The sequence below is a fragment of the Toxotes jaculatrix genome, chromosome 7, assembly GCF_017976425.1.
Source record: "Toxotes jaculatrix isolate fToxJac2 chromosome 7, fToxJac2.pri, whole genome shotgun sequence".
Taxonomy (NCBI): domain Eukaryota; kingdom Metazoa; phylum Chordata; class Actinopteri; family Toxotidae; genus Toxotes; species Toxotes jaculatrix.
The window spans coordinates 16,452,875-16,468,216 of record NC_054400.1 but is presented as its reverse complement, the minus strand read 5'-3'; the positions used below and the strand labels follow the sequence as shown (position 1 = coordinate 16,468,216).

Sequence of the window (15,342 nt, the reverse complement as noted above, 5' to 3'; positions counted from 1 at the left end):
ATACACCCCACCACCAACGCTCCTCTGGGAACTGTAAAGCACGTGAGAGTAGAGGAGCTCAAGCCATGTGCTGAAAAGATTCATATTTTTATAGACTTTGTTATATCCAATTTTCATAACAGACACTAAGAAAGTTTTCTACATGTATTGCGCGTTTACATTATTTGCTTTCTTTATGTTTGAAGGCACCTAAACTCTAAACAAAGCACAGAAGTAACATAAATTATGGATGCATAGCATACAACTTGTGTCTCCAGTGTGTGTGTGTGCGTGTGTGTGTGCGCGCGCGACTGTGGTGAAGAGACAGTGCCTGGAAACATTATACCGCCCTTGCTTAAACAAACACTAACAGTGGAACAATCTCTGTTTAATGATGCGCAGCGTCAACAGGGAAACAATGCTCACCAATAATCAGCACAATCAGCTTGTGGTAACCAGAAAAAAGAGGAGTGAACATGACATCACTGTAGTAGAGATTTTTTTTTTTGAGTAGGATGGTGGGGTGTCAAAGTCTGACTTTGTCTCCCTTCAATCTACCCTACTGCTTCTTTAGCTTAGTCTCTTTCTCGCTTTCTTTCTCTCCTTCTTTCTGTCTCTTCTTCTCTCTGTCTCTTTCTCTGTCACAATCCTTCTCTCTCTCTTCCTACTCTACGATCTAGGTTACTCGGTTTCCTAGCAGAGCACAGGGACCGGAGGAAGAAGAGAAAAAAAAGAAAGAAAAGAAAAAACAGAAGGTCGAATCTGTGAAGGACATCCTTGTTGAAGTGTGCAACCTTCTACTTCTCTGCAAATTACCCACACGCTGTGCATAGACACAAAGCAGAGCTGTGGCTCTCACTTCAGCTCAGCAAGGCTGCGACCATGACATGTAATGCTGTTGGAGTGTCACAACAACAGGGAGAGGCAGTGTTGTTTAGAGTGCTAACTGTTTACAGTTTCTGTTTTTGTTGTTTTGTTTTTTTTTGGCTTATTAAGGGTTAATTTTGTCCCTTTAAGACATAGACAGACGTGAACCTACTCATGCCCAATGTGATACTTGGCAATTATGACGTGTCTGTTTTATTGATTTAAAAAAAAAAAAAAAATTATGAATGTGTTTTCAGGCCCTCACCACACAGAACGAAAGTCTTACCAGTAGAGAAGTAGAGAAGAGAAAGGATGTCAGCAAAAGTACCAGCTTAAGTATTTGCTTCTTATAGTCCTAATTTAAAAATAATCACTTCACATAATAGTATCGTTGTGGAATCCAACTTGCTGATAAAGCGAGACAAGGAAAAATAGTAAATTCCACAACTTCCCTTTAGATCTGCCAGTCCCTGCATGCTGACTTAGTTACAACAAACCCACCCGAAAAAAGGGAAATCATTTTATTTACCTCTTCTCATCAGCAAATATGCAAAACAGATAACAACCCAGAAGCACGAATTTCCATAGCCACCAAGTTGACAGACATGCACAGAGACACCCGCGCTTGCACAGACATACACGCTGAAGAGGATGACAAAATGAAGCTGGTGAAGAAAAAAGGAAGTGCGCCGGCACCTCGTGGTTGCATGAGGGTTAGCCATGTTAGCATTAGCCTGCAGGCCTTAATTGAGGCCAGGAGGGAGCATTTAATAATTGCTGTCAGAAGATCAAATTTAATTCTCCTCTCTTCACAGCCACCACTGCTGTAGGGTAGAGTGAAACAAATTGTCATCAGAGATTTCTAAATGAACAAAGCTTTTAATTAGGGTGATTAGAATGCTGTGGCAAAGAGAAAGGGTAAGGGGTGGGGGTGTGATGAAATCATCAGCAGATCATCTTAACCATGATGGCTGGTGTTGATACAGTGTAGGGGGGGGCAGTGAGGAGGGTAGTCGGGGCATGCGAGTACTGGGAAGTTTGCTGTGCTTGAACATAAGCAAGCGTGGCCCGAGCAGCAAAGAGCCCTTAGCCTCGGTTTCAAGCCTCTGACACGAACATACACACATGCACACGCTCTCTGCCCTTCTCCCCCCACTGGAGAACATTGCTAACATCCTGAGACATTGTCATACTCGGCGGGGAACATAATTGGGTGAATATGTCAGTGCTTTGTGTTCTTAGTGACATGACTCCCGGCTGTTCCTGTGGGGGCTGGGAACACTCATTGAAGGGTTTATACTGCAATTCTACTTGCATTGGTTCATTGTTCATTACAGCACGGTTGTGTTTTATGAACATAATAGATAAGCAGGGAATGACTTATGTGAGCACCTAGACCATGTGTGATCATTCGTGTACAGTGTGTTCATTTTCTGTTCCTGTCCCCGTCAGTGTCAGCAGTTGGCTACACCTGGGTCCTGCGGTGCGCAGGGCAACATGTGAACTGAGACAGTGGTTTACACTCACTGGAAAACATGTCCTGCGGCACAGCTTTGTAAATGACTTTATGGTGACTGGAAAGAGAGAGAGAGAGACAGAGACAGAGAGGGAGAGAGAGAGAGAAGGGAAGAAGTGAAAGAAAATGTGACAGTGTTGATAAAGTGAAACTTAAGTGAAGTTATTTATGTTTTAACATCAGATGTGTGTAGCACCACACTCTCGACCACTTCCATATTCAAAACCATTTCAGTACCTTTATTTTTGTCCCTTCTGCCAAACCCCACTTTGTTTCCACCTTGTTCTGTGTCATCTCTATTAAGCTGATTCTTTTTTTCTCTATCATCTTTTCTATCTCTGCTTCATCCTTGAATGCGTCCATTGCCCCTCCTTATGCTCATGCCATGGAAAGACTGAACGCACTAAATGGTGATTCATTCCAGCCTTTCCGGGGCCTCTCCAAATTGTGGCTCGTCTTTGCTTCTGCTTTTTTCTTTTCTTCTCCTTTTTTTTGATACCACTTTTTTCCATCTTGGCACAAGGGTATGTGTGTGCCAAGTTTGTCATTGTGGTCTTGAAGTTTATATGTTGATCACTCATGGCTATTTAAGCCATTGTCACAACAAAAAAGCTGCTGACAATCGACAGGGAATGCCTTTTAACCACGAAGGCTTCTCTTCCTCCCTATCCCCATTTGTCTGGCTTCGGCTCACTTTCACGTGTGCCCTCTTGCTCATCTGCCTTTGGCCTAGCAGCTGTGGCTTTACAGCCCTTGGCCTTCTTTCAAAGAGGGGGGTTGACGCATTGTGTCAAGTCATTTTGTCCTTGGGGAAGTCAGCAATGGGGCTATGGAAAGATGGCTCTCACCTGTCTCCATACTGGCTCTGACGGATGGCTACCTATCTCCGTTGCTGCTCTGATGGCCCAAGGCCCCTGTTTGCTGGTGTTGAGTGAGACGTGCAGCTGCCCAAACGAAGGGCAGGGCTTCGTATTCTCGTACCCACTGATTATGATTACATGATATGACAAAGAAAAAATAACTAAATCTAAAAAAACTTACCTGAGTGGATTTTGAGATGCTGAACAATTAACCAAGCTATTTCAGTGTTTGAATTCACAGTCAAAAAATACTTCATATGTATGTACATTACATACAGTATATTATAATTTTATATAATTTTACATTTTACATCTTCTGTAGCTTAGGTGCTGCATGAATTGGAAATAAAAAAAAATATTTTATATTTTATATTTTGCTAATATTGTGATCTCATATAGTGCCACTTTCATTACAGGGATGTATTTACCCAAGAATATACTAGTACATATTTTAAGTTCAGTATCTTAATATTATTCAAAACTTAATACAATTTATGTTTAGGCAGAATAAATACATGCTTTGCACAGCAAAAAAAAATTCAACCCGGTTTCCCAGTTGGTGTTTTCACAATGTCTGTTGCTTCATTGAAAAAAAGATTTTGCAAGTTTTTTTTTTTGATGAAGAGTTTGCTTATAAATCATATAAAGCAAAAGGAATTAATCATGGAACTCAAATTAAGGCCTAAGGTATTGAATGTTTTGCTTCTGTTTATTTGTATACTCTGTGTACATGTGTAACATGAGTGATTTGGTGAAGGAAGCACCTTTAGTACCTTTAATTGTCTGTGTCTGCTGATGTCACATCCTTCCTCTGAGCCGCGCGCATGTGTGTGTGTGTCTTTCCTGTCTTTCTCTCCTCCAGACCCTGGGGCAGAGCTGTTGGATTGAAGGATAAGAGGGGAAACAGTGCTGGCAGAGTCTCATTAGTTTGAAAATCAATTAAGTTTAAAGTTGAAGTATGAAGTTTTAAGTTGAGAAATCGGTTGAACTGGGTTTGGCGCGGATTTGAGATCTCATCTTGTAGCGCCTGAGCTGCTACTTATAACAATATACTTTATTCCATAATGTCAATCACACTTGTAAAACTTGTGCCAACCACAGGCTATTGGCTCACTTTCCTCCTCATCAATAGACAGGTGTCTCAGTTCTAAGGCACACAAGGCACACAGAGATTGAAAATAGAATACATGTGAAACCGTCTCTGTCTCGCTAATGATCCAACTAAACCATGAGCTAATAGAGAGAGACAGGTGAAGACATATCCTCCAACACACACACATAAGAACACACACACACACATCTCAAATTCAAGTTTAGCTTGAATGCTCACTGGGAAAAAAAAAAAAGGAATGAACACATTATAAGATGATCCACCACTATCACTCTAATCCCCAGATGTACATGTTGCTAATCTCTTTAGCTGCTAACATGTTAAATTAGCCCTAATATCTGCTGAGATTCAGAGGCATAGAGGCCCACCTACGCATGGGCTACCGCCCAGGTTTAGGTCACTCTTCTCCCCCAGCACTCCAAAAAAGATACAGACATTAGAGTCGGGGGGGTTGGTGGGGGGTGGGGGTGGTGGGGGTTGAGGGAAGTAGCAGTGATAGCCATTCGTCACCCTGCCTATCTCGCTGTGACAGATGGGGAGTGCGGCATGCCACATAGAGGAGTCACTGCCTGTAATGACATTAGAGGCACAATGAGACCTGATACACATTTTTCTGTTCCCATCCTGGCTGGCCATCGACTCGCTCCTTTGCTTGATCCTTCCCCTCCTCTCATTTCTGCTGGTATATCTTCATCCATCCTTACAGGAGATAAAGTGCTGTGTGCCACTATTTCCAAATCAAAAGCACAAACACACACACACACACACACACACACACACACACGAATGCACTCACAAACACATCCACATGTATACAGGCACATGTGCACATAGCTACAGAAAAAAAAAAGAAAAAAAAACACAAAGAAGAAACCTCCAAAAATCCACACATCTGAAAAAAAAAATTATGTTCTCGAGGAAAAAAAAAATCTTCTACATGACAGAAATGCTCAAGTGAAAATGGAGCACTGTGAGTGTGTACTGACATTCAGATTGTATTTGAAAACTATATTAAAGCGCTTTTTTTCGTTCTCCTCTTCAAGGAAATGGGAGTTTATTTAAAAAGAGAGAGCGTTTATTTAATGTACCATACACCTCCTAAAAGGTTTACTTACTGCAGTGTAATATGTTATTTCAAATCCTTACAACCACATTTCCTAGGAGGATAGGGGATACTGGCGTTATATAAATATATTTTTCAGGACACATGCTATTACCAAATGTGTTGCAGATGTACCATGAGCTGAGGCGGTGCTGCTGAGGTGGGGCTTCTTGGAAAAACATCGCCAATCCTGTCATGATAAATCACGTTCCCCAATTTGCTGTAACTTGTAGAATTAGGATTTGAGAATATCAGCATCAGCAGAATTCTGCACGCGTTGCATTCAAATGAGTGCCACTTTCGTTTTTAGCATTTTTCCCTTGCAGTTCTCCGAACGGTAGCTGAATGGACTCAACTGTTGTTCTTGGAACTAGAGTTCATGCATCTTCTTCTCATTTTATGTCATGCCCTTTCTTGTGGCGCTCAGACAAAACTGTGCAGCTGTCTTTCAATGTGACGAGTTAGTCCCAAGCATGAGTCAAGGTAAAGTTCCTCTTTTTTTTGCCCCCCCCCACAACCAATTCAGAGGAGTCGTCTTCAGTGTCTGTCCTCAATAACAAAGCCACATTAACAAGCACCCTACAGACCGTCTATTAGAATGTGAAAAAGCGCCATGTGCTGTATATTAGTTTTTAGTGACTAAACACTTGGGAGAGAGGCGACCTAGAATCAAGCCTTGTGGTGCACTGAGTGTATATGTTCTCATCGTCCTCTCAGCTCCACTTCTGAGACACGCAGAGAGAGAGAATGCTCATTAGATCTATGTGCTGAATCGCTACTCCCTCTCCATCTCTCCCATCCTCCCCCAACCTTCATCCCCCTCTCCCTCTCTTTCTCTCTCCCTCTCACTCTCTCTCTCTCTCCGTCCGTCTGCTTAACAGATGGGAGGGTCGTGGGTACAGCTCTTCCCCTCCCCCTGGAGAGGCCTGGTGCCTGTTCAAAAGATTCCTCTTTATGCTTCACTCCATTTCCCTCTCTTCTCTCCATTTCTCTGTTTTCCTCCCTCCACACTCCCTCTCTTTCATTGTCACCTCTCCAACTCAAAGCACAGAAAGTTGGGACCCAGGATATAAAACAAGCAGAGGATCAGCCACTGTCCTTCTGCCTGCTTGGTGCCAGCGTGCTCTCTGACCTCAGCAGTCACCAGCTTCAGTCTCCTTTCAGTTACCAGGCTAGTGTGAACGCCAGCATACCATTAGTCAGAGTCCACAGAGAAGATAAAGAAACTCTTTTGTGTATTCTTCATTTGCCTCAGCTCATTCCCTCTTTGCCTACGCCTTACTTTGGGATTAGTAAATTGGCTTAGCGTGTACGAGGTTGATATTTCTTTCTTCTGTCTCGCAGTGTGTCTTCATTTTCCCTCTTGTTACTTTCACACCTCTTTTGCCCTCTCAAGGTCAGGTGTCAATCCCCTGTGAAAAATTCCTGCTGAGGATTACTGCCCTCTGCCACTTGACCATGCTCACTAAGCGGTGCTTGTTTCTTGCATTTCCCTCCATTTCGCTGTCTTGGCGTCATGAGGCTAAATTGGATTGAGTGATTCAGTGGTAATCTGTTAACTGATGCTCTGTTCACCACAAGGGAAGGAGAGGGAAGGGAGCCTGATGAGGAGGTGGGCATTCAGTTCTTATCCAGGAGCTGCCTGGCATTCATATGCGACGGGGGCGGGTGTGAGGAAGAATGGGGGATGGTGGCGGGAGGGGGGGAGAGAAGTGGGGACGGAGGGAAGGGAACTTTCGTCGTTGTGTAGGAGGAGGTAGAGGAGGCAAGAGTGCGAAGGGATGGGGGGGGGCACGGGGCTAAGCGGCAGCGGAGCCTCACCTCAGGGAGCGTTGGCTGGTGCTGCGAGCCAAATGCAGGGATTAAATGTTCAGGACACGGGCTTAGTCTTAGCGTTAATGTTACGTAAGGCCTAAGGTGTTGCCCCAGCGGGTGTTGACATTGAGAGGTTCAGTTCTGCTCAGTGAGCTGTGGGAGGAATGAGGAGGAGGTAGAGGCCAGGAGGCAGGGATCACGGAGGTAACGCCTCCTTGTTTGGAGCGATGCCTGGGCTGGGTAGTGCTGAGCACAAAGACTGGGAGGGGATGATGCTGTCAGGCTGTGATTGAGGTACGCCGGCTTGATTGATATCCTTGTCTGGCTGTCTTGTGCCAAGCGCCTTAGTGTTGGCTTGTAATCCTAGTTTGTCTGACAACATCCTTCTTTGTTTTCTTCCAGAGGGCAGCTCTTTGTTTTTCTGTCTATGGATGGGTGTGTTTGCGCAGAGCAATGCTAAAATGTTTTGGATAGCCTCTTCAGAGCTGCCACAGAGTTATTTTAGATCTTGTTATTATTATGATGTTGCAGTCCGGCTGTTGTCCTAACTGCCAAATGATGCATTTATGTTTGTATCTCATTTCTTCCATAAGTGGGCGTATTCAAAACCATCAACTCAGGAAGTTTTTTGTCATGCATTTCATCATTGTTCAAATTGTTTTGTCTCACTTTGTTTTACATTTTTGCGCGACAAGTTTATTTTCAGAGAATATTTTCTTAGAAATTGAATATATTTACAAAATGTATATACAGTATACTATACAGTAGATTTTGAGCAGGTGGTACTTTTTTGTTGCACATGAAAAGATCTAAAGTTATGTACTAGTGCTACAGGCTTTGGTCTGTCGCACTAGTACTTTACTGGTTCCTATTACATGCTTTCATTATCAATGTCCTACTCTTGCACAAAGAGGTCAAGTGCATAGCAATGTGCTGCACTCACCTCAGGGGTTTAGAGCTTCCTTGTGCTTTCTCATGTATGTTACTCAATAAATACATGGATTCAGGTTAGGGGAAACTAAAAAAAAAAAAAAAAAAAAAAGGAAAGAAGGGGAAAGGAAGTGCATCACAATGTGCATGTATGTGTGTGGGAGCGTGCAAAGGAGAGAATATGAGAGAGCGAGGAAGAGACCAAGGGTGTATGAGAGAAGAGAGAGAGTGATAGAGAGAGAGACTGAGACTGACATGTCTTTTGGTGAAGCGGTGTCGTCTTCCACATCAATGTCTGATGCTTGTGCTGCCAGGTGCCGGAAATCTGGTTCAGAAAGGAGAGAAGAGAGAAGAAGGGGAAAGTAGTGAAAAAAAAAAAGGCAGGGTAGATGGAAGATTTTTTTTATGTGACGGCGCTGACAGCTCCCCTGCATTGCACTGAGCTTAAATAATGGGTTGCTCATTTGCATAACGAGGGACGTTATCACCTCTACTGTCAAAAGAAAACACAACAACAGTTCTTCTGCTCTTCCCTGAGATAGATTGGGTTGGCCTACTTTAGCACTCTGGAGAGATGCACTGGAGCTCTGGCTTAGCCAAGCTCACACAGGAACGCACACACGTGCACGCACACGGACACAGTCGCTCACTCACGCAAACTTTTTGGAGCGCAGCTTCCTTCTTCGCACAATCAGTCCAGCTCATCAGCTGCTGGCCTCCACTCATGAAACACAGGTACACACACACACACTAAGCTGTGCGCACACAGGCAATTGCACAAGTGCATTTGTTCAGATGCACTCACTGACATGCACAATCTCCAGATGGATTAAGTTCATGTTGGAATTTTGTTTGATTTCTGTCTCCAAGAAACGTCCTTTTAATATGTTTCAAAAGATCACTCTTGGCGCTTTTTTTTTTCCCTTTTTCTTCTTCTTTTTGTTCTGGCTTTGTTTTGCCAGAACGTGGTAAGACTGAGCTCGGTTTTACATCTGTATTCTATCCTGCGACTCACGTCTGCCATTTTGGAGATGAGCTGCAGATAGAGTAGAAAAAGCTGTGTCTGGCAGTTCCACTGTCAATACGGTGCAGTTTCGTGGGAAGAAACAAAATGTATTTCTCAGTCTGGAGGTAATGTTACAGTGTTGGTGATTAGAGCATTTAAGTTAGCGGCACTTCCAAAACACTGTCAAACTCTCTGTGAACGAGGCGAGATCCTGACAGCGCTGTCTCCTCTCATAGTCGGTGCCTGGGAAAAAAATGCAAAAACTGATTTGCATGATATCGACAGTGAAAAACACAGCAGTTCTCACAACATTGTTGACAGATTCTTTGTCTTTCTTCACCCTCCCTTGTGGCTGCCATGATGCCACTTTTATTATTTTTTCTCTCAGTATTTTGCCATATTTCATTTCATTTAATGCTTATCCTCTCCTCCCCCACCCCCCCTTTTTTTTCTTGCAGGTACGGATGCTGGAATCTTTGAGTTGATTGGAACAAATAGAAAGCAGAAAAAAAGGCAGATAAAGGAAAAGCAGAAGAGTGAAGAGAAAGAAGAGAAAGAAGAAAGAGGAGAGAGAAGAAAGCATAAAGTTCTTTAGAAAGAGGAGAGAAAGAAAGAGACGGGGACGATGGGGAGGAAAAAGATTCAGATCACGCGGATTATGGATGAGCGCAACAGACAGGTAAGTCCCTGGGGGTTGAGAGGATGGATGAGTATGAGGGTGGAGGAGAGGAGGGGTGGAGGAGGGAGGAAGGAGAAACACCCTACACCCCACATAGCCCTCAACAATGAAGGTCTTCTGGGAGTCTGGGCAATATGTGAACTGGGGGGACAGAGAAGTGTGTGTGTGTGGGGGATAGCACAGTTATTGCTTTGGGTGGAAGGGTTCCACTTATAATGGCAGGTTTGTTTCTCCTCAGTCCAACAAAGCCACATGAGGACACCAAGAGCATGTATCTTAAAATGGATTAGCATAAGAACATTTGTAATTCTCAAAATCCATTCTGCATATCAGTTCCCACTCTGAGGGCTACGGCCTACACACAACTGAAGCACCCTTCACACACCCAACCTCTCACACCATGCCACCCAGTTTAGCTCACTGGCAGTGGAATATTACCAGGCAGAGGGTGGTAGCACTTTGCGAAGCAGGGTGGGAAGAAAATATAAACAAACAACCAAATAGAGATGGGATGGTCTGAAGTGAGACACTGGACTGGGCCAACAGGGTGGAGATGAAGGGTGGCCTGGGAAACAAACAATGAAACAGTATTTTTCTTGAGCTAAATCAGTAACCATAGGCCTGCTGTAGCTTTCCTCTGCTTAGCACAAAAGTTACTCTTTAATTCAGTGACATGTAGTAATTTGACAGAAAAGTCCCAGGTCAAACAACTACCTAACAATAATGGAATTCTTGCAAGACACTTTTTTAACAACAGCTGGCATTACTTGAGAGAGAGACATAATAAATTGTGGACAGCGTGATTCAAGCAGACACTGTGGCAGGAAATAGATAGAGACAGAGCTCTCTCACTGCCCCCGAGGCCCACAATCGATCACTTCCTGTAGCACGACTGACCACTGACACTTTGTCAGCTTCCTGGCAGCCCAATTGGATCCATACGCTGCTAACGTGGCCCCTGGATCACAGGTCAAACACACGCACAGGCACAGACACCTTGTCTGAACGCGAGCCCCCTTCATTGCTTTTGCCTCGTCTTCATCATCTGATGTCCACGATAATGCTCCAGGACAATTTCTCACAGTGTGCTTTATCAAACACAGTCAATTGTGGCTACAGTAAAGTGACATAAAGAGGCTCAAGCAATCGATTGGGCCATAGCGGTGGAGTAATTGAAGCAGATTTTGACCGTTGTCATGACAGATCTCAGTGAATGTGATTGCAAGTAACAACAGAATACTGAGAAGAGACTGACTGTGCCTGAGATAACGAAGCAACTTCCAGTAATATTTAACATGATTTAACTGATATGTGCCTTGTTTACCTCGGACACAGGGTGCCTTCAGAGTCACGGATGCGGCACAGAGAGAAGGATATAGCAGAGATATATTAAAGCAATACATAGAAAAAGCAGCAACGGTATGTGACAGTGTGTGTCTGTCTGCTCATATTCTAAATCATGTATTTGTTATTGAAAGTGAGACGGGCAGACAGACGAAGAGACGGAGCAAGAGCAAGGAGGAGGTCACAGAGTTTTAGATGAGGACTCAAGCTATCGTGTTGCAGCAGCACCCACACTTCCTCCTTACTGTTATCTCAGCCCTTCTCTCTCATCCCACCTTAGACTGGGCCCGCCAGTTGCACCAAGCACTCCGGCTCCTGAGGATAAGGAGGCAAAGAGAGAGACAGGAAGGACACCTGAGGGGAATCGATGCCTGAGATATCCGGGCTTTACTTACAGTGAGAGGAGGAGGAGAGGAGAGGAGAGGGAGGAGAGAGAAAGGGTTCAGGGAAAGGAAAATCAATATATCACTGGATTTTGTTGTTTTGATCTCGTAAATGACAGATTATTTATTATCATTGTATTTATTTAATAACAGTTCCTTAGGATATGATGTCATCAAGTCATGTGGAAAGCACCACATGCTCTGTGAAACATATGGCATTCAGTGTCATTCAACCTACGGCCTGAATAAATGACATCACCACATTTTGTAGAGGCGGACATCACAAGACAGAGACAGAGACAGACGCAGTAAACTTAAATTTTCTTCTTAAAAGAAAAAAAAAAAAAACGGAAGCTTTGGCTTTGCATATTTTCACTTCCTTTTTGAGGAAATGTCCCAGAGCCCAAGCCAAATAAACACCAGAGGAGCTTGTGTAGTGTTTCTTTCAACCTCAAATTCTTTACATACTTTTACTGTTTTGGGTCTAAAAAGTTTTGCCGTCTTCTTAAAGATCTTCTGTGGCCTTCTGTGTTTAACAGATTGAGATAATTGTCATGATTTGTACAAAATATTTAATATATAGCAGTAGTGATAACATAAATGAATGTATGAATATTTATATATCTATGTGATAACAGCTCATAAAGTTGTATGAGACATGGTACCTATACCTGTTTCATTCAGAAATAATGATATAAAGCTATTTCCTCTGAGTCTACACATACACTTCATGCTGCAGCCCTCTTTGGAGTGGCACCACTCTGTGTGGCTGTCAACGCTACCTTGCCACCTACAGGGCTTCACTGCCCCCACACCCCTACCCTCCCTGCAGCAGCAGCATCATAGTGGGCACAGGGCCTGGCTCTCTCTGGGCGGCCACTTTGGGCTGCCACCCCCAGGCCCCGAAACACTTCCCCAGAGCAGGGGCAGAAGGGCCAGGCCTCCCTGGCGTTGACTGGCTGCCCGGAGCTTTGGACAGTGGGCAGCAGTGTGTGAGCCCTGGCTCCAAGCCCCCCGACCACTCAGACCCTCTCCCAGCCTCGGGCACATGAAAGAGCCCCCTGTGCCATAAACTCATGGACTGCACACAGAGAGCAGACTCTCCTGCCCCAGCTCACACACACACACACATACACAGGTAGGCAGGCACACACACCTACAGTAAAGCACAAGATGCATGCGCAGGTGTGTGTGTTCGTACACACACTGGCATAGATTTGAGACATAGCAGATTATAAACTCAGACAAATACTTAGATGGCGTATTTAGTGTCTTGTTTATGCAGCAGAGACAAATGCAAGCTTGTAAACACATCTAAAACACATCTATCTCTCCGGAGTCGGTCTCGGGGATCGACTAATTTACTGCAATTGGCTCTAATTAGTGTTACCTCTCCAGCCAGTACACTCAGTGGGCTTAATTTAGGATGACTTGTTTGTGCGAATCTGTGTGTATGTGTGGGACATGTGGGTTCCAAGGGGGAGGGAACCCAAGGCCAAAGGTTAAACATGGATCAGGTCATCAGTGACAGGAAGTAAAACAACAGGATTTCCCAACTCCCACAAACAAAAGTCATACTAACACATACTTGGCTGTAAGAAGATTTAAAAAAAAAAAAAAAAAAACATGTTTTTATGTCTTCCTGCATATGTCTCCTCTCTTCCCTCACCATTTTAGCTGCAGCGCTGCAGCTGAAATAAGGGGTCTTTTTGTTTCTACGACAAAGCATTCTTCTCTCCAATCAACAGCACTGGGGTGAGAACATGTGCGAGTGAAATTAACAGCAGGAAAATAATGAGGCCCACAGGGTAGCTCCTCACCCCTGCACCCCTCCTTTAATTCCCTGTTTCCCACCTTCTACCATCTCCTTCTTTTACCACAGCAAGTGGCACTCCTCTCTGTCATATGTTCAGCGCTGCGAGACCTCACCTGAAAAGGGCTCACTAAGCTCTCACCTTCCCTCTGCTGTATTTTTACTCTCTTTTGCCTTCTCAACTTATTCCTTGTTTTGTTTCTCATTCACATGTTCTTCACATGGTTCATTTTGCTCTCTCACCTCACTCTTTATTTTTTTTTCCCTCACTAGAAGGTCTTAATGGTTTTTCTAGCTTTCTCTCATTTCTTTCCTTTGTTCACCATAGGGCTTGTTAAGTTGGGTTTTTAATTTTTCAAAATAAATGTTTTTTAGGGCACATTTAAAATATTTTTTAAAAAGTAAGAATAAGTGAAAACATTATAATAAAAAGATATGTGCAAAAATATGGTTATAAAAACCTGTTTGTTGGGCATGCAGTCTGTAGATGGGTGTTCAGCAGTTTGACTGCTTTTTTTCCCTTCTTTTTTAAAAATTATTTTGAGGGACTGACTCATAATCTGTGGGTCATTTATATCTTGTCTCAATTTCTCTCTTCTGTTTTTACTGCTAGAAGGAAATTCTGTGCTCACCACAAGAAGACTTCATTTAGGCAGAACTGGGGTTAATAGGGTTTTCTTGCTGCAGAAATCACTAAAACAATTAGACATGTGGAGACATACAATCTATGTGAAAACCAGTTTAAACCAATCAGCTCCTTTTAAGAAAAAACAAGTTTTTTCTTTTTCTTTTTCTCAGGGAAAATTGGCCTTAGTGCCACGATAAAAGTTTATCCACCTCAAGTGAATGACAGCAAGGTTATTTTTGTCATTCCGGCCACTAACTTGGGCCTTGCAATGTAACATCCACTTTCTTTTGTCAGCGGGCATATCCTTTTCCAGTTGCGGTTTTTCAGCATAAACAGGAACATACAGAGAAGGAGCATAGCCAGCCATTTAAGTGCTGTACTGAAATGTAATTACTAGTTCGGGTAAGACGAACAATCTAAACTAGTATTGTGACATGTATTTTAAAACATGCACCTAAAACTAAAATTGGCAAAAGTAAGACACCACTCAATCAGATTCGCAGGTTAACTTTTAACTACTCAAAGTGGACACTTTTGATTTAGACACTGAATGAAGAAATGTTTGGAGTCCGCTGCCTCCTGTTCCTACTGTATAATGAAGGCGCACTGAAAAAGGATGATAAGTGGGGTTTTGAAGAGAGAGAAGAGCGCAGCATATATTAGAGGTAGGACAAAGCCTCTTTTGTCGTAATACCCCTCTTAACAGCTTCTTTGGCTGTGAGACAGAGTTCAGGCCCAGGTCTTGCGCTCCTCTTATTCCTTTTGCGTAAGCCTGTGTCTTCCTGCTTGGCCCCTGACAATGGGATAAGTGTTTGTCTCAAGACAAATCGTGCTGCTCCATAGCTGACTGACATCTATGTGTGTGTGTGTGTGTGTGTGTGTGTGTGTGTGTGTGTGTGTGTGTGTGTGTGTGTGTGTGTGTGTGTGTGCACTTGAGTGCATGTGTCCCTGCACGGCCATGTTTGGTTTGCTAACCAGCAGTTTTTGGTGCCTGTCTCTCCACTCCTCCTCTTCCTCCACCTCCTCCTCCCCCAGGGAAGCAGGCAGGAGGTGGGAAGCAGAAGCGAAGCCATTGTGAAGGGGAAGCCACTGGCCTCTTCCTGTTATGAGAGGAAATGCATACAAATGTGCTTCCTGTGCGTCCGCCCCCTCTCTTCTCCCTCCTCCTCCCTCCCTTCTTTCTCTCGCCCCTCTCACCCATGTAGCAGAGAAGCAGCCGCTATCCCTCCTCTCTTCTCGTCCCTCTGTTTATCCTGGGCGTTTTTCTTCTTTTTGCGCTGGAGGAAATGTGACAGGCCAATTGTGTATG

The 15,342-nt window shown here is 43.8% G+C and overlaps 1 protein-coding gene across 11 annotated transcripts in view; it reads left to right on the top strand.

Annotated features, from left to right (window-relative positions):
• mef2cb (myocyte enhancer factor 2cb) overlaps nucleotides 1–15,342 on the top strand; it is a 73,266-nt gene that overhangs the window by 22,477 nt on the left and 35,447 nt on the right. For all 11 annotated transcript variants that reach the window (XM_041041513.1, XM_041041511.1, XM_041041509.1 and 8 more), the window contains one exon: nucleotides 9,645–9,865. In XM_041041513.1, coding sequence (XP_040897447.1) covers nucleotides 9,812–9,865 — 54 coding nt within the window. In that variant the 5' untranslated portion in view covers nucleotides 9,645–9,811. The remainder of the gene's footprint in view (nucleotides 1–9,644; nucleotides 9,866–15,342) is intronic.